This window comes from Neoarius graeffei, chromosome 15 (assembly GCF_027579695.1).
Source record: "Neoarius graeffei isolate fNeoGra1 chromosome 15, fNeoGra1.pri, whole genome shotgun sequence".
In the NCBI taxonomy this organism is placed as follows: Eukaryota; Metazoa; Chordata; class Actinopteri; order Siluriformes; family Ariidae; genus Neoarius; species Neoarius graeffei.
The window spans coordinates 47812618-47838691 of NC_083583.1; the positions used below are offsets into that span (position 1 = coordinate 47812618).

The following is a 26074-nucleotide window of genomic DNA, read 5'->3' on the forward strand; positions in this document are numbered from 1 at the left end:
CAGTGCGGCTCATCCCTTCCTCCTCAGCGGCTGTGCTCCAAATCACTCCGCCCTGAACAGCGAGTGCCCTCTGGAGGGTGCGCACTCCGGCCCTGCGCAGCTCACAGAGCGCGCGAGTGTAGTGCACGAGCAGTGATTCGGGACTGAGCCGCTGTGCGCAAGTCACTTACCACTTGCAAGTGGAAGGATGGCAAGCCTAAAGACCATCATAACTACACAATGGACAGTATTTGCATCAGTATTTGCAGTATTTTCATACTTTTGTACTCTTTAATGAAAGGTGATACAAGGCGGAAGTCCGCGCCGTTTTTCAGCAGTCGCGTCACATGACCAACGCCAGCAAATCAGGAAGGTGGATGTCACAGTGACGTTGTCCAATGACGACGCCAGCTAGAGCTCAGCACAGCGTATCCGCGTATTCTCAATGTTTACACAGCACCGGATCAGACACGATCTGGATTGAATACGTGGACCCTGGCGGATTCCCGTTTCCCGGCGTTTCCAGGCGTTTTAATGTAAACGGACAGTGCATCCGCGAAGAAAACGAGACAGATACGGTCTAATGTAAACTTGGCCTCAGAACCTTCTTGCTGTGAGGTGACAGTGTTAACCACTGCACCACAGTGCCACCCTTGTTGAGAGGCAACTGATGGTAAATATTTAAAATGTTACTTCCTTGGCCAGATTTAAACTGACATATTATACCTCTTGACCACAAGTTTACGCATTGCCTTGAGGTCTTAATGAAATGTCTGTGACATGCTTTGGTCAAAATACCACAAGGATAAAGTACCAGCGTGCTCCCCTCTCACCCTGTCTGGGGTGGGGGTTATAGCATCCCCCCACCCACCCGTCGGTGGGGGGTTTATAGCATCAGTGAAGCTGACTTTATGTTAGGACTGTTAATGTTATAGTCATGTTGTCTGTTGTTGCCCAAATGAGGATGGGTTCCCTTTTGAGTCTGGTTCCTCTCGAGGTTTCTTCCTCATGGCGTCTGAGGGAGTTTTTCCTTGCCACCGTCGCCACAGGCTTGCTCATTGGGGATAGATTAGGGATAAAATTAGCTTATATTTTAAGTCATTCAAATTCTGTAAAGCTGCTTTGCGACAATGTTTATTGTTAAAAGTGCTGTAGAAATAAACTTGACTTGACTTCACTGTCTAAACAACCCTGTTCAGAAGAGCCAGTTTAAGTGCCTGCTCCTTTAAATGATCATGAGCCACTTCTCACCTCACCTCCTGCGTCCGTCGAGTGTGTCGACATGAGTATGGCTTTATGCTACCATGGCAACCGTTGAGTGTAAACCCTAGGAGAAAAATGGCTGCTGGAGAAAACACAGTGATGCAACTATATCTGTTTGAACCAAAGTCGGACTCTGAGTGAGAAGAGGCTCCTGATCAAGTTTGAGAATTAAGGCTATAACAAGAGATTTCTGAATGGTTAGTTATTACTTTCTGTCATGTCTACGTTCCTTTTTGTATGTTTGTATATTGGCTAAGGTCATATGGTCTTGCTGGCTAGCAAGACTAGAAGGCTAGCAAACCCACTGATAGTGACTTGAGTGTGTATATAGTGTACCGGCTATCAAAAGCTAGGTTTCTGGTATTTAAACAAATTCAAATAACGTGAACGTCATTAAGCTCTAACATTGTAGGTAACAGCCAGTGATGTTTTCTTGACAAGAGTACCTGTCATTGGGCCAGGCAGGGGCTGTAGGATTGTCTGCCAACACCTCATAAATTAGTTTTATATATATAATATATATATACCATTTATTACAGTGTTTAAACATTATGGACTTATACTAGGGCAGTACAGTGGTGTAGTGGTCAGCACTGTCGCCTCACAGCAAGAAGGTTCTGGGTTCGAGCCCAGTGGGTGACGGGGGCCTTTCTGTGTGGAGTTTGCATGTTCTCCCCATGTCTGTGTCGGTTTCCTCCCACAGTCCAAAGACATATATGGATTAGGTCGATTGGCTACTCTAAATTTCCCATAAAGCCTCGGTCACAACCGGCCGTATGTGCTCCTACGGCCGGTCTACGTGCAAAAAACGCAAGAAATGCACGGAGGGCGCGCGTGTGACGTGCTGATTTTCGAGCCGTAGACTGGCCGCAGACCAGCCGCAGAGGTTCTTTGTCATGTCAAACAAACTCTACGGGCACTTACGTTTTTTTCAGGTTGCAAGACAAACTTACGGCCAATGCGCGTCTTTCTCCATGAAGAAAAAAAAACGCAGCGATTTGGGAAACGCCAAAAATCGCACGGCCAAAAAATCGTACATCCGGTTGTGACCTAGGCTTAAGGTGTGAATGTGTACCTGCCTCTAGATGAGGGTTTGGGTCCCTGTGGTGTGCTATAATCACCCAAAAGAATTCAGGGAAGCTAATTGATCGCTTCCTGGATCGCCGACCCTCAACTATGAGGACGGTGACAGACAGTAAGTACTTATGCTAACCGGTCCAGTGCTTGCGCGAAAAAAAATGGTGCACCTTCACAAAAGTAGTTCTCAAGCTGTGGGTGGAGATACTCAGATGGAGGCGGTATAATTCTAACGAGCGCCCTTCTTGACATAAGAAGGGGAGCCAAATCTGAACGGCTTGTTGGATCACATGTTTTCTGAAATGGGCAGCACTAAAGAAACTGACTGGGTTGCCTTATTTCAGAGTTTGTGGGTTAGTAGGCACTCCAGATACCCAAATGTCTGTGTACAAGCACTGAAAAAGTGAGTTTTTCATAATCCGTCCCTTTTAAACTTTCAGCCTTAAAAGTCTAAAGCCTTCAGTGTAAGATAAAGACTCAGAATGCGACATGAGAGAAAGTTTGACTAAAGCAGTTCTTAAAACTGGACCAGTACCATAAAAATCAATTAACGTTATTTACACTTTCCCTGAGAGCTCGTGGTCACCGTGTACAAACCGGGCACCCCTGAGGTACTTCAGTGTTTGTGTTTACGTGATCTTTCGCAACCACAAAAAGTAGTCTTATCCATGAAAGAGCAGACGATTCAGAGCTTAGCTTGCAAAAGTCATTGGAATTTGAAGAATTACTGACCAATTAATGAAAGCATTCTGCAAAAATACAGTATGTGCTTCACATAAACATGCACTCCAGCTCTAAGACATTCATAATAAGTGAGTTTCCAGTAAATGGGTTTTCCATTCTTTTCTCAGTACAGGAAAAAGTGTCAGAATGATTGCCTATGGTAATTATGCATACACAACATTCTGTATGTGGTACGTATATAAAGGCTGCAGTATTTCTTAAACAGCGCTCATCGGTTCGACCATGATTGTCTCACTCACGCATAATTAGTATGCACAAAAATACTGTCTTATGTACAGCAATAAGCAAATGTCGATCACTATAAAGCAACATTTAAGCAAGTTTTATTTTTCCTTCTACTTCTGTTCCATTGATTCACTCGGTATGAAAGTACATTCATTGGCATTAAACATAAGTGCACAATCCAAGAATGACCTCAAAAGCAAATACGCTGTCATTTATACCCCTAACTCAGTCGATGATTGAAACTGACGAAGACATGCGCTTTGCTTGTGGCTCCGCATTTACTAAATAAGCACGGCATATCCAGTGTCTGTAATGGATTTTGTTGAGGTCAGTCTATCACAAAAGATATCAGGCATACATTATTAAACCTGTTTTCAGTGACCGTGACATGAAACCGAAGCATGAATCGCAAAGTTTCTGTGGCGAATTTGATCTGGTATTTTTTTGCTCAAAAGAAATTTTGATGGATAGACAGACAGAGAGGGGGCGGCACGGTGGTGTAGTGGTTAGCGCTGTCGCCTCACAGCAAGAAGGTCCTGGGTTCGAGCCCCGTGGCCGGCGAGGGCCTTTCTGTGCGGAGTTTGCATGTTCTCCCCGTGTCCGCGTGGGTTTCCTCCGGGTGCTCCGGTTTCCCCCACAGTCCAAAGACATGCAGGTTAACTGGTGACTCTAAATTGACCGTAGGTGTGAATGTGAGTGTGAATGGTTGTCTGTGTCTATGTGTCAGCCCTGTGATGACCTGGCGACTTGTCCAGGGTGTACCCCGCCTTTTGCCCGTAGTCAGCTGGGATAGGCTCCAGCTTGCCTGTGACCCTGTAGAAGGATAAAGCGGCTAGAGCTAATGAGACAGACAGAGAGTCATTTAATAACATTCGTTATCAGAGTCTCAGAAAAAGGTCGAGCTCATGAAGACATCCTGGTTAGGATGCATCAGTGGGCCTCACTTTCATAAAATCTGATGCATTTTTGTTTGGGTGTTCCTTTTCACCAATAAAGACATCCTGTAAAATTTTTTGACCATATTCAGAAGTCTAATGGTGGCACCATGAGGTTCATTTTTTTTTGCCAAAAAACGCTTATTTTATGTTTTCGCGTAAGGTTTGAATCACAATGTTGGACTCCATTTATTGATTTCTTGTGATCATGTTAAGAACCTTTGCAAGGGATTGAGAAGCGTTAATGTGATTCATAATACGTTTGTATTGTTTAAAAGTAGTTGAACAATGATTCAATGAACAGCTAAAACTCAAACTGTGCTTGATAATATATTTAGAATATGTACTGAAAATGTGTATCTAAGATATTTGGTATACTCTATAAGGTGCAATAATGTTTCATGAAAAATGATCGAAATTTTGTCATAAAATAGTAGCTTTTTCCATAACTTTGAGCTCCTGGTGCCACCATTAAACTTTTGAATTTTGTCAAAATATTTCACCCAGTGTGTTTTCTTACCAAAAGGAACACAAAAACAAAAATGCATCATGATCGGAGGAACCTTTCATTTTTAGGGGGCAACTGATGCACCCTAATCCTGGTCTGTGAATCCATACCAAGTCTATTTGCTTACTTCGTGTTATAATCAGGGCTTTGAACCGGTTCAAGGAACGAAAACGAAAACCGGGAACTTTTTCTATTTCACATGGAACAGAAACGAAACCAGAAACTTTATTATTTTTTATGTTCCGGAACAGAAACGCTTATTAAAAATAATGGTAACCGGTTAATACCGGTTTTTATTTCGTTCCTCAAAGTTTATGTAGCCTACAAATAGTCATTCTTCTCCTGCGCAAGTTTCTATGACCCGCTGGGGTTCACTTCCTGTGTGACGTTCGCTGATTGAATGGAAAGAGCGGGAAGGTGGACTGCTAGTGAGTAAATGCATTAGAGTGTCTGAGCAAAGAAGAGCCTGAATGATGCAACCTCCCTATTGGCTGTTTGTAATAATGTATCAATTGTTGCCCTTCCCACGGGAATCATCGCGGGCTCGAGAGACGAGACCTGACGAGTTAGTTCGTTGGCAGCAGAACAAAATGTCTGGACACAAATCGGGTTTTCAGAAAAGGAAAGAAAATAAACGGAGGGTCGAAAATACAAAAAAGGAGGCAGAAAATGCAAAACGAGTTTTAAGGTAGGACAAATGGTTAGTTTTCTGAGGCAGCCGCCGTGGCTGCCTGCAGGCTTATTTATTATAGCCCATTTAGTTAAAATAGTTGATATAAAATGTTTATAGTTATAGTTATGTGATGGTTGTCCTGATTTAGACTGTTTTTTTTTGGGGGGATTGCGCGATGTTGCACCCGGGTCCAGATTAGGGCAGAACCGGCCCTGGCTACATTTCAGCTGTAGTTTGTTATGAATGTATGTACTTGCATAGATGTGTACTTCCAATATGGCGCCTAACAAAATCTCGCGGCGCGGTGACGTCATGCGGTAGCCCTCTATAGGGCCTGACTAGCCTTTGGTAACACACTAAACGAATTCTCTTTCATTTTTGGCACTTTTTCTGTTTGTGTAGATGGGAAGACATACTGAGAATCCAAATCGCCAACATTTGAAATAATAATTGTTTTTAATTATTTCTTGTCTTATTTAATGAAGGTTGTAATAGAATTAGCCTACATTTGGCTTAAGCTGGATGAGACAGAGACATAATTTTATAGCCATTTGTTAAACAGCTGACAGGGAACGTAATTAACCGTTCTGGGAACGAAATTTTTTTGTTCTAACCGGTTCGGGAACGTCTATTTAATGGTGGAACCCAAAACCGGAAACGTTAAAATTCCGTTTCTGTTCGGAACGAACCAAAAGGAAAAAAATTCCGGTTCAAAGCCCTGGTTATAATTATATAATATATGGAATAAATTGAAAATCGTTCTACAGATTTTCTTTCAGTCGTTAAAAACGTGTGAAGACTGAGACTTAGACTGACTGACTTGAAGAACAAGCCTTTATTTGTCACATATACACTCAAGCACAGTGACATTCCTTCTCTGCATTTAACCCATCTGAACATACACATGCACACACAAGTGAGCAATGAGCACACGCACATACCCAGAGCAGGGGGCAGCTACCATACGCTCCAGCGCACAACAGGCTACAGCGCCCTTTCCTGTCGTTCTCTAACTGCTTGGTGAAGGATGTGTCTCTTTTCAGTCCGAGCATTTGCAGTCGTTTCTCTTTGCCATTCCAACTAAAATGTTTGGATTGAATTCTGCTTCATTTGACAGTTTGAATAAAACTGACTGTCAAATAAATTCATACGGTACGTATAAGACGAGTGGATTCATTGAACATGACACAATGATATCATTAATATTCCCTGCCAGAGAATATAAGACTTTTATTCACGTTTCTTCATTTGTAGTTATATTTTGCATTAAGGCGGCACGGTGGTGTAGTGGTTAGCGCTGTCGCCTCACAGCAAGAAGGTCCGGGTTCGAGCCCCGTGGCCGGCGAGGGCCTTTCTGTGTGGAGTTTGCATGTTCTCCCCGTGTCCGCGTGGGTTTCCTCCGGGTGCTCCGGTTTCCCCCACAGTCCAAAGACATGCAGGTTAGGTTAACTGGTGACTCTAAGGCCCTGTCCACACGGCAACGGATTCAGGTGACTCCGATACAATTGCTTATCGTTTAGGCCTGGCGTCCACACGGCACCGGCGTTTTGGGTGCCCAAAATGCAGTCTTTTTGAGAACGGGTTCCAGAGTGGAAAGATCTGGCAACGTTGCCGTTGTGAAGTCATCTGGATGAGTAGAACGGATTTGTTTACGATGACGTCACAACCACATGACTGTGAGTGCTTCACGCCGGGTAGAAGTGTAACGAATATCACCAGGATATCACCAGGAAAAAGCCTTACAGAGCACTAGTGAGAGTGAAACACGAGCTTGGATATTATTATTATTATTATTATTATTATTATTATTATTATGTTCAGTGTTTAGTTCACAGTAGTAATGCAAGAAGCAGAATAGTGACAGTAATAGTGAAGCAAAAACATGCAATTGTACAAACACTGCAGGTCTACAGCAAAATATTCATTTATGAAATGGTCTGATTCTTAACACCAGTAGTGCCAATGATCTTCTCATTGCGATGCGATGCGAGTTGTCAACAAATCCTATGACTTGGTTCATGAAACGCGCTTACAAAATATTTTCACTGTGAATATTTATTGTGTAATGGTGCAAAGTGAGAGAGAGAGAGAGAGAGAGAGAGACTCTGCCCTTAGGGCAGAGTCAATCCCGCCAGCAAAAATAGGGGAAAAAACGAGCGATCTCACCTCTTCAGATGTTGGTTTTAGTCCTACAGTACTTTCCTCAAAAAGGGCGTAGAGGAGCAAATTAATCCATCAACATGTAGTATTCAATTTATTCCGGACCATTAAAGACACCGCCTTCCGCGTAGAATCATACGTCATCCTCGCCGCCATATTGGATAGGTCAAAGTGGAGAATAAAGATTCATGCGCTGCCTTTAACTGTACCAACAGGTTTACCGTCCAAACGAGATCACATGGGATTACCTTTCACAGGTGAGAAACAACAAATTAATCCATCGTGTAGTATTCAATTTATTCCGGACCATTAAAGACGCCGCCTTCCGCGTAGAATCATACGTCATCCTCGCCGCCATATTGGAAAGGTCAAAGCGGAGAATAAAGATTAGCTGCGTTTAACTGTACCAACAGGTTTGCCGTCCAAACGAGATCACATGGGATTACCTTTCACAGGTGAGACTGGAAAAATACTTTTCATTGTATTTGGTCATTATAATGTAATTTTACGAACAGATTTTCCTGACTTTGTGGCTAATATGAAGTCTCGCGCATAATAGTTTATGCGCATGCATCCTTACTTCTTCTATTGTTCTGGTGTCTCCGAAGGGACCGTCTTACAGCGCCCCTAGAGGTGTGGCATGTGTATTGCATCGTTGTCAGCAAGCATTGCGTTGCCATATGGACCTGATATTTTACTGATCGTTGCCCATTTGGACACGATATATTTTTAAATAACATCTCGTTGCCGTTGTCGTGTGGATGTAGCCTAAATTGACCGTAGGTGTGAATGGTTGTCTGTGTCTATGTGTCAGCCCTGTGATGACCTGGCGACTTGTCCAGGGTGTACCCCGCCTTTCGCCCGTAGTCAGCTGGGATAGGCTCCAGCTTGCCTGCGACCCTGTAGAACAGGATAAAGCGGCTAGAGATAATGAGATGAGATGAGATTTTGCATTAAAGGCCACTAAAGCAACTCTCTGATTATCCAGAGTTCAATTTGGTTTCTCTCTGTTGTATTTGTGGTCTTTGTGCAGCGTAACGCTTTGACTCAAATGTCTAATTACACTGTTTTCTGGACATCATGATATTTACACATTTGGAACTTTACAGAACTTACAGTAACTTTTTAAAGCAATTGTTTCGCCGTGTTAAAATGTACACGCGCTTAGTCACAGAGGTAATAAAAAAATCCACTGAAACCGCTTTGTTTCAGAATACTTGTTTACAGGATGAAGGCGATCAGAAAGAGCACGCTGAGACCCTGAGTCTGTTTACCGCTTGCTGTGTCCTAACAATATTGTAACCAGAAGAGCCAAAGTGATTAAAAAAAAAAAAACAGCAGCTCGTAATTCTCATTCGGGGAAATGTCGTCAGGTCTATGCCTATACTTGCTGCATCATAAGCGGGCTGATGCAAGGAGGCATGAAATGCTGTCGTGACTTGAGCCAGAGACAAAAGTGTGTAATTATGGCACTTGGAGTATGACTTGAAGTCAAGATGCATTGTGGGCTGAAGTAAATAAGCTTTGGTTTTAGTTTATGGTGTGACTCCCAGAATAGTTATGGACTGAAGGACTTCAAAGGAGGAACGGTAACTTAATTATTTTACAGCTTTGATTTTAGGGTCATTAAATATTCAGCTATGATGTGAAATGCTGTACGCCTGTCTGCCTCTCTCTCTGTCTGTCTGTCTGTCTAGTAGGGATGTAACCGAATATGAATAGACTATTCAGAATGAACTGGTAATGAGTTTTAAATGGATATAAATACCGATATAATTGGAGGCGCACTATTCGTTTTTACGTTCACGTAGACGTGAGTGACCAGTCCGATATGAAGCTTGTGGGACAAAGAAAGACCATGCTCATGAACATGAACATGTAGTGATATGCAATGCATTTACAGCAGCCTGCTTGATCAGTCACCAGTTGGGGTGCAACTAAATTTGTTAGCAAATATCTCAGGCAGGTACAAACAAAAATAATTGTGCAAGCAGACAGTCCCTTGCACACCCATAGTTAAGAATTCAAGTGATTTAACTGAGTCAAGCAGAATTCACTTACTATACTGAAAGTGCTAGCATTTCTATTGCTGTTCCCCCCTCAGTGCTTCTAGAGGTTCATTTTTAATAAAAAAAAATCAATTTGGGCGGCACAGTGGTGTAGTGGTTAGCGCTGTCGCCTCACAGCAAGAAGGTCCGGGTTCGAGCCCCGTGGCCGGCGAGGGCCTTTTTGTGTGGAGTTTGCATGTTCTCCCCGTGTCCGCGTGGGTTTCCTCTGGGTGCTCCGGTTTCCCCTACAGTCCAAAGACATGCAGGTTAGGTTAACTGGTGACTCTAAATTGACCGTAGGTGTGAATGTGAGTGTGAATGGTTGTCTGTGTCTATGTGTCAGCCCTGTGATGACCTGGCGACTTGTCCAGGGTGTACCCCGCCTTTCGCCCGTAGTCAACTGGGATAGGCTCCAGCTTGCCTGCGACCCTGTAGAACAGGATAAAGCGGCTAGAGATAATGAGATGAGATGAGATGAGAAAATCAATTTTAGGCCATACCCACTTCTGAATACAGATATTTGGAGCACTTAACAGATCCCGTAAGTGTCATGATCTCTTATCCATCAGGGTCACTGGGAAAGGTGGAGCCCATCCCAATCCCAGCTGACATTGGGCAAGAGGCACCAGGGTACACCCTGGGCAGAGCTAACAGAGAGATAAAAAAAAAAAACCATCCACACTCACATCTATGGACAATTTAGAGCAGCCAGTTGACCTAATCTGAGGAAACCCACACAGGCACAGGGAGAAGATGTAAACTTCCGTCATGACGTTCGAACCCAGAACCTCCTTGCAGTGAGGCAACCGTGTTAACCACTGCACCACCATGATCATCTATATATTTTCTATCTTCTTCTGATTCTGCAATACCGTCTGCTTATTATGCCTTTCAAATGCACCATGACTTACTGCTGTATGTTTTTTTTTCAAATATAAACGTCAGTTAGTTTCTCCTCAAGTTCTATCCATATCCTATTTGCTAGCAGAAGTGTTGTGACTACTTGGCTTCGAATTGCATGCAACTATAATTTCAGCTGTAGTAAGGTCATTACATTTGTCAGTTGACCCTACAGGCATAAAGCAAGGCTTCATAACTTGGTCTCTCCGATTCTCTCTTCTTGTGTCCAGACAAACTCTTCCTGTCCACATAAAAGGCCGCAAACATTCAGCTGCCACAATCACTCATGACTCTCCCTGTTGGAGGAGTCAAATAGGGCTGCTTGAATGTGGTTCCTTTTTAACATCATGCTTCATAAAGCAAAGATCAAGAGTCAGCTCTGTTTGGTATTTGGGATGAGAAAACCCCAGACAGAAACCATTACAATCAAACCGTGCTGTTCAATGATCGTCATAATGGCAGAATTAGGAAGCTAAATGTAAATGTCGAGCGTATAGACAGAGAGCGCCGTCTCTCTGGTCCTGAGGGGTTAAACCCTGCAACAATTTCACGCGACATTTTTGCTGTCAGATGTCATAAAGTGTGTTTAGATATGTTGGCGCGTGTGTCTTTGTGGTATGGAGTTTTTCTCTTTTGTGCTTGGAGCTGAAACAGCTGCACATGTGGTATAGGGGCTGAGAACAAAGGGGTGGCCGTCAGGCTGAGTGACGCAGCTTAATGCAACCTATCTGACGCTCTCTCTCTCTTTCTTTCTCTCTCTCTCTCTATTCTGCCCATTCTTGTTTAGATGCTATCTCTCTGATGACTTCCCTCCCCATTCTCAGAGGGTTTGTCCCATGTGAGCTGAAGAGGAAAAAATACATTCCCATGAATGATGGCAGTTTGATTGTTGTGTGAAATAAGTCACAAAATGGGGTGAAAGCAAACAGAACAAAAGCTTATGTGTTTGGATGTTAGGGGTACGTGCTGGTCTTAGCTTTTGCAGCTGGCTCTGTGGCGTGCAAGGGGTTATGCTGAGAATATGTACCATGTGTCATGCGTATAGCGTGTGCATACAGTTTGGTCGAAGTTCATCAAAAAGCAAAGGTCCTGTGGATTTCACTGAAGTGTTCACACTGTATTAGTGTTCCAAATTGGAAATATTGCAAAGATTATGAAGAGACATAATGTTTCAATCAAAAAACTAGACAATGAGGTAAGGCCAAAAAAAAAAAGTGTGTTTCCGGTAACATGAAATACTAAAATAAGGTCGGTAGGTAGGAAAAAGTTTTTTTTTTTTTCCTTAATTTTTTTTTATTTTGTTCGAAAAAATTAACACAAGTAAACATCTTACAAAATAGTATTTTGGCACAGAATCCTTTATACCACACATCATAATAAAATAAAAGTGTTTTAAATCTTTAAACGAATAAAAAAAAATATCGCGAGAGTTCGAGTTATGATCTACGGAAGCGTATTGCTGCCACACTCAAAAAAATTGGCTTAGAATCAAGTAATTACGTGAAAAGATATTGTTAACAAAGTTATCACGTTTTTACAATATATTTATCATGTAATAACATAACATCACGTAATTTCATGATACGAAATTATCACGTTATTTCATGATATTTTCATGTAATAACGTGAAAACACCTTATCAAGAAATAATGTGAAAATAACGTCCTAGGCTAGGCGACTTCCATTGAAAGCAGACGGCCTAGCCTAGCCTACTGTAGAACTTGGGTCGAGCAAAAACACCGAGCAAAAACATGGCTGAATCCTGAATGACTCCTATTTGTATAAGGGCAATTCCATGTAAATGTCAACCTCACCATGCAAAAATAAAGCAACATGTAATACATCAAAACCACTCCCAGAGATATCACCTAGGCCTGTATTTTACAGATGTGAATAAGTTGAACCAATTTGTAACCAACCTAATATGTCACTGTCAGTCTTTCTTTCTTATAATGTAAACCCCAAGGTAAAATCAACTTTGATCATGTACAATTCTATATTATTGCCACAAGCCACAGAAATGTATGCTAAAATCCACAAAACAGCAAAACAATAGCCATCCTAAATATTATTTAAGAACTTTGATAGTTTTAGCTGATATTTAGAGAGTTTTTCAAAGGGTTATGGTGGTTAAATTGCTGATTTTCTAAACATACGCCATGTCTATTTCAGACGCGTCACATCCATAACGGAATTTCGTCACATCCATAACGCTGACTTTTCCTTCCGAAACTCTGCATGAAATACAAAATATTTTAAACAAAGATTTTTTAATATTCACCTTGGACCCCTCTATCAAATGGATATCTCCATTTCGACATTAGGTTTACAATTTCACAGAGTTTGATAAAAATGTACAGTCACCCAAGAAAAGTGATACTTTTTCTGTCACATCCATAACGCATCTTTTATTGGCATTTTCTGGCATGCCCTAGATGTACTATGGGAATTGTTCTTGTTCTATCACTTCTCCAGTATGGTACAGCCTTAAAATATACAACACCTGTTTAAATACTGGGAGACAATAAAACATGCACTGGGTCATTTGTTGCCATTTTGAGTTCAAGTGTCATGTCCATAACGCTGGAATTGCTCTCAAATAGGGGACTACATAGGCGGCAAAACGTAGTGTTTTTCCCTGCCATGGAAGTGCACTTGTATACTGAAGAGGAAGCAATTTGCATTACAGCCTTGAATGAGGATTCAAAATGGCGGCTCGGCTCAGTTTTCCCTTCCTCCTTCAGTATACAAGTGCGCGTCCATGTTTATGCAGGAGGGCTGATAGAAGTGGCGAAACATTTTACTTTTTATCGTTTCTTTCACAACTCGAATGCGTTGAAACAAAAAATTATGACAAACTAGCGCCGCTTACACTAAAATATCGAGGTAAATTTGTAATAAAAACTTTACGGTCGGCAATTTCGACGCGGAAATTTTCGATCGGTCGGGTTACCGGAAACACGCTTTTTGTTTTTTTTTGGCCTAAGCACATGCAAATCTGGTTATTAAATGGCGTTTCAAATATATATTAAAAATGTATCTTGTACAGTTGCACAAATGAAAAAGACTTAGGAAGGATTTGCGTTTCCTTCCATCAGAGCTCTGGTGTGAATAGGAAGCACCTCCGGCGACTCACAAAGGTTAATGCTGTTATTAAGACGCAGCAAAGGCTTTACTCTGTCTTAGGCAAAGGTTTCATCCTCTGTCATAAATTTATTACTATCTGCATTAGAGTACGTTTTCCTCAATAGCGCCAATATTGAATCTAGGCTGATACTGATGTGTATTTCATTGTTTTTCACCTGTCTGGCAGATGAACCTGTTACTGTTTCTGGCCTGTAGTTTCTAGGTGTGGGTTTTGGCTTTTCATATGGAACGTTCATCAAGAAGGATTTAAAAGGGTGATGTAATCTCCTGGGATGATGTTGTGTTCCAACATTCCTTTCGAGATCACTTTTTTGGACCTCAGGACAGTCTCTGAAACATAATGGGTTTTTCTTTTCTCCTTAAGAGCTTATTAAGACCTCACAAAGGCAGCGTGGGAGCTCGTAAGTGGCATGAGCTGAGTTTGCAGAGGATAAATGTTGGTTGCCCAGAGGGGGTGTTTAGAGAGCGGTAATTAACCCTACTTAGAGGGACAGAATCTGTGCCGGTGCTCTGTGATTTGTTTGAGATGGCTGTGTATCACTGATGCTGTTTGTGCTTTCTGTTATTTTAGTGAGACTGTTACAGTTTTCCTTTATGGAAGTGGCTGATTAATGCCATTTGGAATTATCCAGGATGTTTCAGCTCGAATCAGAAAGAGAGCTTGAGTCAAAACGCAGACACTTTTCACCATGATTAGCTTCGTTAGTCACATTTAATTCCTGGCTGCCAGTTTTCCAGCAGTCTGTGTGGTTAGAGGTTGACGTACACTGGAGGTCATGGCGTTGGCGTGTGGTACTCCAGTGTTTATATCTAGCCTGATTCATCCGTGCCCATTGCACTTCCTCACTCTGGAAACAGTTCTGTTTTCAGCCTACAAATGATGACATAAAAACCAAATATAATGTAGTAATATGGCAGTGAATGGAAACACATTATTCTGTGTTCTGTGCATAATGAATTATTCCCCCCCCCCCTTTTTTTTTACAGAGTGATGAGGTTCTGGGCTGGTGCGAAAACCATAGGAGATGTGCTCAGGTAAGAAAGCTGATTGCAGTTCCAGTCACATTTAAAAAAAAAAAGTCTCATCTGATGTCTTTTTCATATAATCCTTTACACCGGATCTGTACTTCATTCAGTACAGTGAAACACTGTCCACACTGAAGAAATGCCAAAAGGTCATTGCTTTGATATAAACTATACTGTATGTCATATACTTTCAGTATACAGTGGTGCTTGAAAGTTTGTGAACCCTTTAGAATTTTCTATATTTCTGCATAAATATGACCTAAAACAACATCAGATTTTCACACAAGTCCTAAAAGTAGATAAAGAGAACCCAGTTAAACAAATGAGACAAAAATAATATAGTTGGTCATTTATTTATTGAGGAAAATGATCCAATATTACATATCTGTGAGTGGCAAAAGTATGTGAACCTCTAGGATTAGCAGTTAATTCGAAGGTGAAATTCGAGTCAGGTGTTTTCAATCAATGGGATGACAATCAGGTGTGAGTGGGCACCCTGTTTTATTTAAAGAACAGGGATCTATCAAAGTCTGATCTTCACAACACATGTTTGTGGAAGTGTATCATGGCTCGAAAAAAGGAGATTTCTGAGGACCTCAGAAAAAGCGTTGTTGATGCTCATCAGGCTGGAAAAGGTTACAAAACCATCTCTAAAGAGTTTGGACTCCACCAATCCACAGTCAGACAGATTGTGTACAAATGGAGGAAATTCAAGACTTGTTACCCTCCCCAGGAGTGGTCGACCAACAAAGATCACTCCAAGAGCAAGGCATGTAATATTCAGCGAGGTCACAAAGGACCCCAGGGTAACTTCTAAGCAACTGAAAGCCTCTCTCACATTGGCTAATGTTAATGTTCATGAGTCCACCATCAGGAGAGCACTGAACAACAATGGTGTGCATGGCAGGGTTGCAAGTATAAAGCCACTTTTCTCCAAAAAGAACATTGCTGCTCATCTGCAGTTTGCTAAAGATCATGTGGACAAGCCAGAAGGCTACTGGAAAAATGTTTTGTGGATGGATGAGACCAAAATAGAACTTTTTGGTTTAAATGAGAAGCGTTATGTTTGGAGAAAGGAAAACACTGCATTCCAGCATAAGAACCTTATCCCATCTGTGAAACATGGTGGTGGTGGTATTATGGTTTGGGCCTGTTTTGCTGCATCTGGCACATACTTTTGCCACTTTCAGATATGTAATATCGGATCATTTTCCTCAATAAATAAATGACCAAGTATAATATTTTTGTCTCATTTGTTAAACTGGGTTCTCTTTATCTACTTTTAGGACTTGTGTGAAAATCTGATGAAGTTTTAGGTCATATTTATGCAGAAATGTAGAAAATTCTAAAGGGTTCACAAACTTTCAAGCACCACTGTATATATAGTACCAGTCAAAAGCTTAGACACACCTTCAAATTCAATGTTTTTTTCTTTTATTGTTATTAATTAAAGGACATTTCATGTCTTAAAGTAATGATGTTCTCTTGTTTCTCTTTACTTAGTTGAGCGGTTCTTGACATAATATGGATTACTACAGTTGTGGAATAGGGCTATTTACTGTATTTTATTTACTGTTTGATCTTAAATGCATTAAGAAGGCAAGAAATTGCACTAATTAACTGCTGATGAGGCACACCTGTTAATTGAAAAGCATTCCAGGTGACTATCTCATGAAGCTGGTTAAGATAATGCTATTAGTGTGTAAAGCATCAACGCGGGGCGGCACGGTGGTGTAGTGGTTAGCGCTGTCGCCTCACAGCAAGAAGGTCCTGGGTTCGAGCCCCGGGGCCGGCGAGGGCCTTTCTGTGTGGAGTTTGCATGTTCTCCCTGTGTCCGCATGGGTTTCCTCCGGGTGCTCCGGTTTCCCCCACAGTCCAAAGACATGCAGGTTAGGTTAACTGGTGAGTCTAAATTGACCGTAGGTGTGAGTGTGAATGGTTGTCTGTGTCTATGGCCAAGTTTACATTAGACCGTATCTGTCTCGTTTCCTTCGCGGATGCACTGTCCATTTACATTAAAACGCCTGGAAACGCCGGGAAACGGGAATCTGCCAGGGTCCACGTATTCAATCCGGATCGTGTCTGGTCCGGTGCTGTGTAAATGTTGAGAATACGCGGATACGCTGTGCTGAGCTCTAGCTGGCGTCGTCATTGGACAACGTCACTGTGACATCCACCTTCCTGATTCGCTGGCGTTGGTCATGTGACGCGACTGCTGAAAAACGGCGTGGACTTCCGCCTTGTATCACCTTTCATTAAAGAGTATAAAAGTATGAAAATACTGCAAATACTGATGCAAATACTGCCCATTGTGTAGTTATGATTGTCTTTAGGCTTGCCATCCTTCCACTTGCAAGTGGTAAGTGACGCGCATGCCCGACATGCACTGAGATCACACACACAGCAGCTCAGTCCCGAATCACTGCTCGTGCACTTCACTCGCGCGCTCTGTGAGCTGTGCAGGGCCGGAGTGCGCACCCTCCAGAGGGCACTCGCTGTTCAGGGCGGAGTGATTTGGAGCGCAGGATGCCTGCGGAGCCGAGCGTATCCGTGTATTGGCGTTGCTGTGTGCACGCGAATCGTGTATTGGCGTTGCTGTGTGCACGCTAATCGTTTTAAAAACGTTAATCTGATGATCCGCTGATACGGTCTAATGTAAACCCCACCTATGTGTCAGCCCTGTGATGACCTGGCGACTTGTCCAGGGTGTACCCCGCCTTTCGCCCGTAGTCAGCTGGGATAGGCTCCAGCTTGCCTGCGACCCTGTAGAACAGGATAAAGCGGCTAGAGATAATGAGATGAGATGAGATTTATTGAATGTGCAAAAACTAAAAATACTGTTTCTCAAAATCCAGTGAATGTGGATAGAGTAAAACCGTTATTCCAGATTCACTCATAGCCAACTCGGTACTACGTGCCTCGTTGGCTGTCAGCTCTTGTACGATTCGATTCCGTGGAATAATTGTTAAATATACACCATCCTAAGCACTCAGCTCAGCTCATGAGTCATCGCTGAAAACCAAACCAGGGTGAATGTAATCTGCTCAGGGACCCTGTTTTGAGGTCAAGGATTACGTTTAATACAATTTCCACTGTTGCAGTGCTGCAGATTATTTTAATTGCTCCAGCACCAAGGTTACTGATACAATGAATATATTTAATAGGGTGCATTCATAATACTTCCTTTTCTAAAATGGTTATGATGCAGTGCTTATGGCTGACATGGTCAAATCCTTTCTTTTATTGCCAATCACTTTTTGGCCGGTAATCAGCGTGTCAGTCCTGTACAAATCTTTGCCTGTGCTGTATGACATTTTCATGGAATATGTGAAAGCCTGTTTGTTTGTTTGGTTTTTTTCCAAGTACGCACAATCTGATGTCTCTGAAAGCAGTAGTATTAAATTGAGGAGGTTGTAGGAAATTCATGGTGCTCTTCTTTTTCCACTGCACCACCAAAAGGTGTTAAAACACACAGTTGAATTGGACTCAAGCTATTGAGCAGCTGTCTGAAGGAGGAAACTACTCTTTTCCTTGTTAAATGTCGGAATGTTTTACTTGGTCATTGGACCACTTTTTTTTTTTAATTAAATGAGACAGTTGTTCATTGTAATTTCTCCACAAAATCCCTTGATATGCTCAATATGGTTCATTTTTCAATGACTGTAGAAATGATATAATTAATATATCATGTGATTATATAATACAGGCAACGGTTGAATGCCCCAACATGCAGTTTTGCAGAATGAAATGATATGCAGCACTAATTGCGCTGTAATAAGCCAGTAAACATGATTAGGTCATTAATAGTAATTGCCTAAGCCAGACATCTTTGGCTGCCTTCTCCTGTGCTTGCCCTGAGGGAGCAAGGTTAAATGCGCCTGAAAAAGGTAGAGCTTTTCCTCCCCGTGAAGGCTGAATTTCTCACACCAAGTGCTCGAGCTGTTCTAATTGCTTTCAGATGGAGGTGATTCTCCCACAGTCCTTCCAATAATAGGTAAAGTAAATGTTGTGCTTCTTGTGAAAATAATGAGAGCCATTTCACATCCTCCTGGGCTGTGCAGCCTCTCATAAAGGGCCCTTGACATTAGCCCTTGTTTGTTCACTTAGAGCAGGTGTCGGGGACACTTTCTGTGTGGGTTGTTTTTTTTTTTTTACATGTGTAGGCTAGGACCCCGCTTGTGCCTTTTTTAAATGAAGCCATGTTTCCATACTTTCCTTCTTTTAATTACATTCCGTGTTAAAGTTCACCCTGACTAATCTGCTACTCATAAAATCAATTTAATCGGGATCGAGTACGAAAACGGCTTTTGTAAGGAACCTGATCTATGGCTCCCGAATCTAGAGGCTCATCTATGTGATCAGAGCAGGGTTTTTTCTAGAAAAATTTAGTATGAGGGCGCTCACCATGGTGAGGGAGCGAAGCGACGGGGGGGGATAGTGCTGGTTGTCCGTCCGTGTCCCCCCGCCGTGCGAAGCCTTTGAAAAATTGAGGCTCCAATGGGACATTCTGAGGCTATCTGAGAGGAAAATTGTTACAAATTGTCTGTCAACATTGAAAAAGAAAGAAGTAATCTTCTTCTGCCCCCGGACAGTCTTTGGCTTTCTTCCGCTTCGTGCCGTGGGATGACATCTTTAAATGCCCAAGTGTCAACAAAAACAACTTGCGAACTACTTCTGTCAAAAGCTCCCACGCCGGTGGGTGAAAGGTCATTCAGTCTCGAGAAATCTCGCTCTACAAGTCAGCTGACCTTGTATGTAACCCATGTCAAATCTCACGAGAGCACCCGCGACAAGTAAACAACTAAACAACATGGTGCCTCAGTCTGGAAAACGCCAATTCGGATTGCTTTTGCACCGTCTGGCGGTGTATCTACTATGATTGGAATATTTTTGGAGTAATTATAACGTATTTGATGATCAGACACATTGTCACGTGGTGTTGCTGGGATGTTTTCACGGAGAAAAGATCGTTTTGAGAAAGATTGCATGTTGTGCAGTAGCATATAAGTGCATGGCCTAAGTGTGACTTGGGGTTCAATCAGCATTTCAGTAAGGGGGCGCACACCGAGAGTAAGAGGGCACAGCGCCCCTGTTCCCCGGTTTAGACGAAAGCCTGCAGAGCTAAGGCAAAAAAGGTGATGTCCAATATTCCGTTCGGTGTGGCTTTGCTTCACATGCACCTCTGTACAATTCTAGACCTCGATTAACCTTGAGAGCCTGCTGTTTTAATAGACAGCTTAAAGGAAGCTAGAGGCCTTGCACATACCCCACTTCCCTCCGTTAACCTGAGTCTGGATCTCCCTCCATCCCTCCCTCCTTCCACCCCTCCCTCCCTCCCTCCCTTCCATCCCCCCCATTTGGCAGGTGAGCTGCAGGCCTGGTAGCTGACCCGACCCCCGGCCTGGTCACTGAGCTGAATCATCGGGGGCAGTTGGTGGAGGGTCGCACCCTGTGTGGTCACCTCTCTGGGGAGTCTCTCCAGCTGAGCGTGATCTCGCCTCTCTTTTAGCCCTGTAGAGAGGGCATCTCCGGCCAATGTTGACCTAGCAATATTCCATTTTTAGTGTTTTTTGAGAGCAGAGGAACTCTTTGTGGGTGTCCCCCTCCCCCCGTAACTAATGCTTTGCACCACATGTCCTTTGAAAGCTCCTTTGAGGAGTCTTAATTAATTTTGGAAAATTGGAAAACTGCCTCAAACAAAAGATATTATGATTTTAAACAATAATTTATTGATATTCCAGCTTCAAAAGTTCATTTTGAGACTGCAGCGTTTCTCATGTTCTACACACATTTGTCATCATTATGTAATTTTACTCGTATTACAGTGCATTCAGGTACGTACTTCACATTGAGATGCTGGATTCATTTCCCAGATTTCTTTGATTAGTTGCTTCTCACAAGCTTCGAATATGCTCTGTTTATCAAGTCACTAACAACATATCAAAAATATTTTAAATAGTAATAATTCAGACTAGAAAATAAAATTGTACAATGCTCAAAACTTTCCAAGTCTCAGTGTTTCTGGATTGAACCACCTTTATTTCAGTGGCTCAACCTTCGGCACTCCGTTGTGTGTGTGGCCTGCGGACACCTGATCTGAGTTAGATCAAACACACACGCGTGCACGTGCGCGCGCACACACACACACACACACACACACACACCGAGACAGAGTTATGCCCTATGTAGCCGTGAATATGTTGCAGATCTTTAGAACACCCAGGCTGTTCCCACAGTAGATCAGCATGAATTGTTTGCATCTGCTAACTGCTGATTTTAAACTGCATTAAGCAACGGGTGTTTTCCACTTCGCTTGGTGCCCTGCGTGACACCTTAATGACCAGCTTGTGCCACATTCAGCGTGAGTGGGCTTTTTAACCGTAAAGGTATTTACACAGCACCACACGTTTACTGGACATTTGTGGAATTTTACAACATTCCCTCTGTGAATGAAAGATGTTCTACATATGGTTTTTATCATGGTAGATTTGGAGCCTGAGAGCATTTAAATGTCAGTATACCAAAACCAGAACCTTCAACCTTTCATGCTTTCAGGTAAAATGAAAATGTTTAAACCAGAGGCCAAGAGGTGATCATTGGATTGCTTGCTTAAAAAATGAGGTCCAGGGTGATTTATGTTCAAGGAAAACCAAATATTACTGCATTAATTTCTTTCATATTGGCTGAGTCAAGTGTCTTATTATTACTGACATGACTGTACATTTTATTTCCTGAGTCCTACTGGTGTTAATAACAAAGCTAAAATTCAAGACTGTGTTGAATATGTATTTTTCCCAGGTGGCTAATCTTTCAAAAAAAAAAAAAACCTCTGGTTTTCAGAAAGGGGGAAAAAAATTATATAGATACTACAGGATGTAGGTGGCGGCACGGTGGTGTGGTTAGCGCTGTCGCCTCACAGCAAGAAGGTCCGGGTTCGAGCCCCGTGGCCGGCGAGGGCCTTTCTGTGCGGAGTTTGCATGTTCTCCCCGTGTCCGCGTGGGTTTCCTCCGGGTGCTCCGGTTTCCCCCACAGTCCAAAGACATGCAGGTTAGGTTAACTGGTGACTCTAAATTGACCGTAGGTGTGAATGTGAGTGTGAATGGTTGTCTGTGTCTATGTGTCAGCCCTGTGATGACCTGGCGACTTGTCCAGGGTGTACCCCGCCTTTCGCCCGTAGTCAGCTGGGATAGGCTCCAGCTCGCCTGCGACCCTGTAGAACAGGATAAAGCGGCTAGAGATAATGAGATGAGATGAGGATGTAGGTTACACAACATTGTACCTGGATGTGCATTTTGTCATTTAGACACAAAAATGAAAATATTAGCCGATATTAGAGCCAATTCTTTCCTTGTGATTGAATGAAAAAGCATCCATGCCCTCCAACTGAACCATAGTCTATCCATAAAATTTGAAAACACCTGGCAGAAATGTTCTATATGTTATCTTCTGTGCAGTGATCTACGATATGACTTTTTTTTTTTTTAATTGTCTGCCGCCACTTTAATCTTTCTTGGCCTGATCAGAACTGCATGACATTATTTTGCTAAACTAAGCCACCACTGTAAATGAGCCAATGTTATAGCGGTTTTCTACTGCTTGCATTTTTATGTTGAGTTTCTTATGTCCTTTTTTTAGTAGAGATATAAATCCTAATCCAAAGTTTCAAACTAAATTCATGTTCTTTTTATTTTCAGGGCGTTCGGTGTACAAAACACCAGCTCTCTGGTTAATATTTTGATTAATGGTCCAGGCTCCACTGGAATTTATTTATTTATTTATTTATTTATTTTAATGGTCCCCATAACAAGTGGCCCGCAATCCCACATCCCCTGTCTGAGTGTTTTAGGTGTTGCTACAAATTTCCCCTTGCTGTTGTTTTGAGGCCAGTTCTTCATATACTGGTTAAAGGAAAGTGTTGTTTTTTTTTCCAGAATGTTTTGAAGTGAATTATTGTAATATGTCTCCACAATACATTAACTTATTTTATCCTATAATGGGAGTCAACTTGGCCAAAATATGGGCTCATATCTTGGCTTAATGCATCACATTATTAAAATAGAGACAGAAAGCTTCGGAAATCACCCCCATCCATGGCACAGCCTCAGACCCAGTAAATATACTGAAATACCAGAGCAATTGGTGGATTTTCTCGAAGTTTAGACACGTAATGGGAAAAAGACAGGAGTGTCCGATCATATACCATCCACTGCTTGTCAAAGGAGGACATGTTATAGTGACAGCTAGAAAAGCTTGTTTGGCATACAAGGGTACAAGGGGTGTCAAGCACCAGCCCTGTTATGGAAAAACGCCCCACTCTAACTTGGCTTGTCTGTGCTGTGGTGGACATTTGGAAATGTATAGGTTTCTGTCCATAGAGCTTGTTTAAATTAATTTTTAGGCTTTGGCTTTGATTTAGGGATTTAAGCAGCCGTAAATGGATTTAGCTGGAAAAATCCATACAAACCCCCCCCCACGTTGTTGTTGGTACAGGACAGATTGTTAACAGAGCCTGTGGTTCTCCAACTGCTCATTGAGTCTGCACTAGCTGATCAAAAGACTGGATTAGAGCATTAGGAATGAGGACGTTTCCTCTCCGCAATGTAAACAAAAAGCAAAGGGCAAATAAATAAACCAGGCTTAGCATTGCTGTTGGGGTTCATGGGCAGGCCAAGCTGTCATTTTCACCCACAGTAGTTCAGGACATCGATCCAGTTCTACATTTGCTACTGATTTAGAAAGCAACCACCCGAAAAGTAGTAGTCAATTTGTGAACAAGCAAGTCACAACTTTTGGAAGAAATGTCAAAAGTGTTTATGATCACGGTCAATCCAATAATGTTGGGTACATAAAAAACAGTTCCTTGATGCCATTTGGAGGCTTAAAACCACACACCCCTCAAAACCAACAAGTATTTATTATTATTAGTATTTTTTTTCATTAATATCGTGACTTTTTAAATTATTTTGCAAAGAACTGGAAAAAATTAAATGGCCATAAATGATTTGTGCCAAGGCTACAATATGTAAACAGCAAGTGCACAAAGTATAAAAAAATACGGAGTAATTCTGAGAATCAGATATATTTAAGTGCTAGTGCTTTTTAAATGTGGACGATACTGATGATACTACACTTTAAGCTCAGTGTGTTTTTATTTAATTTTTTTTTTTAAACCTGGCCATGTGCATTAAAGCCAGTGTGTTAGAGGTGAAGACAGATGGAAGGTTTGGCCATTCATGGCTGGTTTGTTCATCTGGTGAATGTCTTTTTACTGAAGGACAGTTGGCTTTTATCTTTCTGAAGGGTTCTCCATATTGTCCTTAATGTGTTCCAGCCTACCCTTCCCTCACACGTTTTTCCACTATGTGACAGGATCACATTCCGGCACCAGGTAATGAAAACAACCAATCAAAAGGTTTAAAAGGCCAGGTTTATGACTTTGGCAAGTAGCACCATATAGATGTCTAAATATGTGATTGAAGTCCGTGACACTTACCATTCATCATCGACAAGGTCTACTGTCCAGCAAGGTCGATTTTAAACAGTAACACATTTCTGGCCCTCATGACGCCATTTGTCTCTGGTGTACCTCACCAGTGTATCTGTATCACCAAAGTGGACACAACATCATCGTGAATACTTGCATGATCTATCTCACCGGCTCCCTTCCCCAGCATCTTTGGTTTCACATATGGTGTGTACACCTGGTTCACCTTAAAGTGCTGAAGTTAATATAATGCATGGTATCAGTTCCTTTAATTTATAGACAGGCACATTAGTTGAGGATCTCGAACAAGCACTGCAGCTTTACATCAGGCAGATATAAGTTGGCACGTGGACAGAAGAGCACACTGGTGACTGAGAGACTGGCCACTGAGGTGACTGGCCACTGAGAGAGTCACATGTATTGCCCACACATCAACTGTGCTGAGAAAAGACAAGAAGGACGGGATATTCTGGAATTTTTGGACAAAGACTTTGTGGCTAAGCACACAGGCTTTGAAATTCCTGAGGAATCCCAAGTCAGGATCCCACGTTTTTGCCTTGCCAGAGTAAACTGGAAAAACAGTGACTCCATTATGTTGTGCATGGCATTTTGCTGGCAGCTTTTAGGTCAACTTGTCTTCTTATAGCGCTTCTCCATCGAACAGTACAGCTTGCCGTGGCTCGGCTCCAAAATTGAGAACCCATGACTATCAGTATCCTGTCTGAGTGCATGTGTCACTTTCCCATCACGTAACTGTGAAAGTAGGAGTTCCTCTGTTTGGGATTGGCCTCAACTAGAAGATGTCAGATTTTACTTGGATCACAGTGATGAAACGTAAGATCAACCTACATAACAATTGGAATACTGTGGGTAAATAAATAAAACTGAACAAAAACATTGCTGTTTCAAACAGCATAAATGATTTAAATTGCTGGCCTCTTAAATCCAGTAGAAAAAAGGATTTTTTGAAAAAAGTGAGAAGCTTTGGCAGCCACTACTCTCGCCTACTACTGAAGATTTTTTGTGCCAGTAGAGCAGCAGTTCCAACCAGAGACATTAATCAGGACAGTTCTCTACAACTGTTTGATTAATCGATGGTCTGCACTATTTTTAGTTCCAGCAGTATATCCAAGCTCGGCTCGCGCGGTACACGAATTTGGTACAGTAAGAAGGATGACCAAATTCAGCATGTGTACACAAGTATGGCACGGCTCGCATAACAGAAATAATAGTGACCACATGGAGGATTATGGGTAATTTGCCAAGCTGAAATATTTCTATCCTGATGAGAGTAGTGTCTTCCAGAAAGACCCTGCCCCCATCTACAGGGCATGAGGGCTCACTGAACAGTTGAGTTTCATGAGGATGAAAATGATGTACATCATATGCTATGGCCGTCACAGTCTTCAGCTCTCAACTTGATCACCTCTGTGAGATTTTGGTGCTTTGTGTTTATAGAAATGTCCTCCACCACCATCATCAAAACACCAGTTGAGGGAACATCTTTTGGAAGAATGTTGTTCATCCTTCCAGGGCAGATCCAGAAACTTGTCGAATGGATGCCAAGGCAAACTGACTTTACCCTGGCAGCTTAAACCTTGTTGGTTTCCTTTCATTTGTCACCCATCTGTATACTTCTGTTATTATTTCCATTAATTATGGAACGGCTTCACTTTACGACTCTTTCTTATTTTCTGTAGCTGGAAAAGAAGCCCGATGTCAATTGTTCTCTTAGCTTTATTGGAAAGTCTTATTAAACAAGAACATAAATGCGTTGGTGAAGTTTAAAGTTTTGTTGTAGTCAATAAAACGTCTAGACTTGTAAATTTTACAGAGGAAAATAGCTTGATTCCCAAGAAAATATTTTGGGAAATGTATTTATATAAAAAAAAAAAGCAGTAAGTG

The 26074-nt window shown here is 42.0% G+C and overlaps 1 protein-coding gene across 2 annotated transcripts in view; it reads left to right on the plus strand.

The window, feature by feature from the left end:
• The window catches only part of anos1b (anosmin 1b), an 87764-nt gene that overhangs the window by 6186 nt on the left and 55504 nt on the right, over positions 1 to 26074 (plus strand). For both annotated transcript variants that reach the window (XM_060940555.1, XM_060940556.1), the window contains exon 2: positions 14647 to 14694. In XM_060940555.1, coding sequence (XP_060796538.1) covers positions 14647 to 14694 — 48 coding nt within the window. The remainder of the gene's footprint in view (positions 1 to 14646; positions 14695 to 26074) is intronic.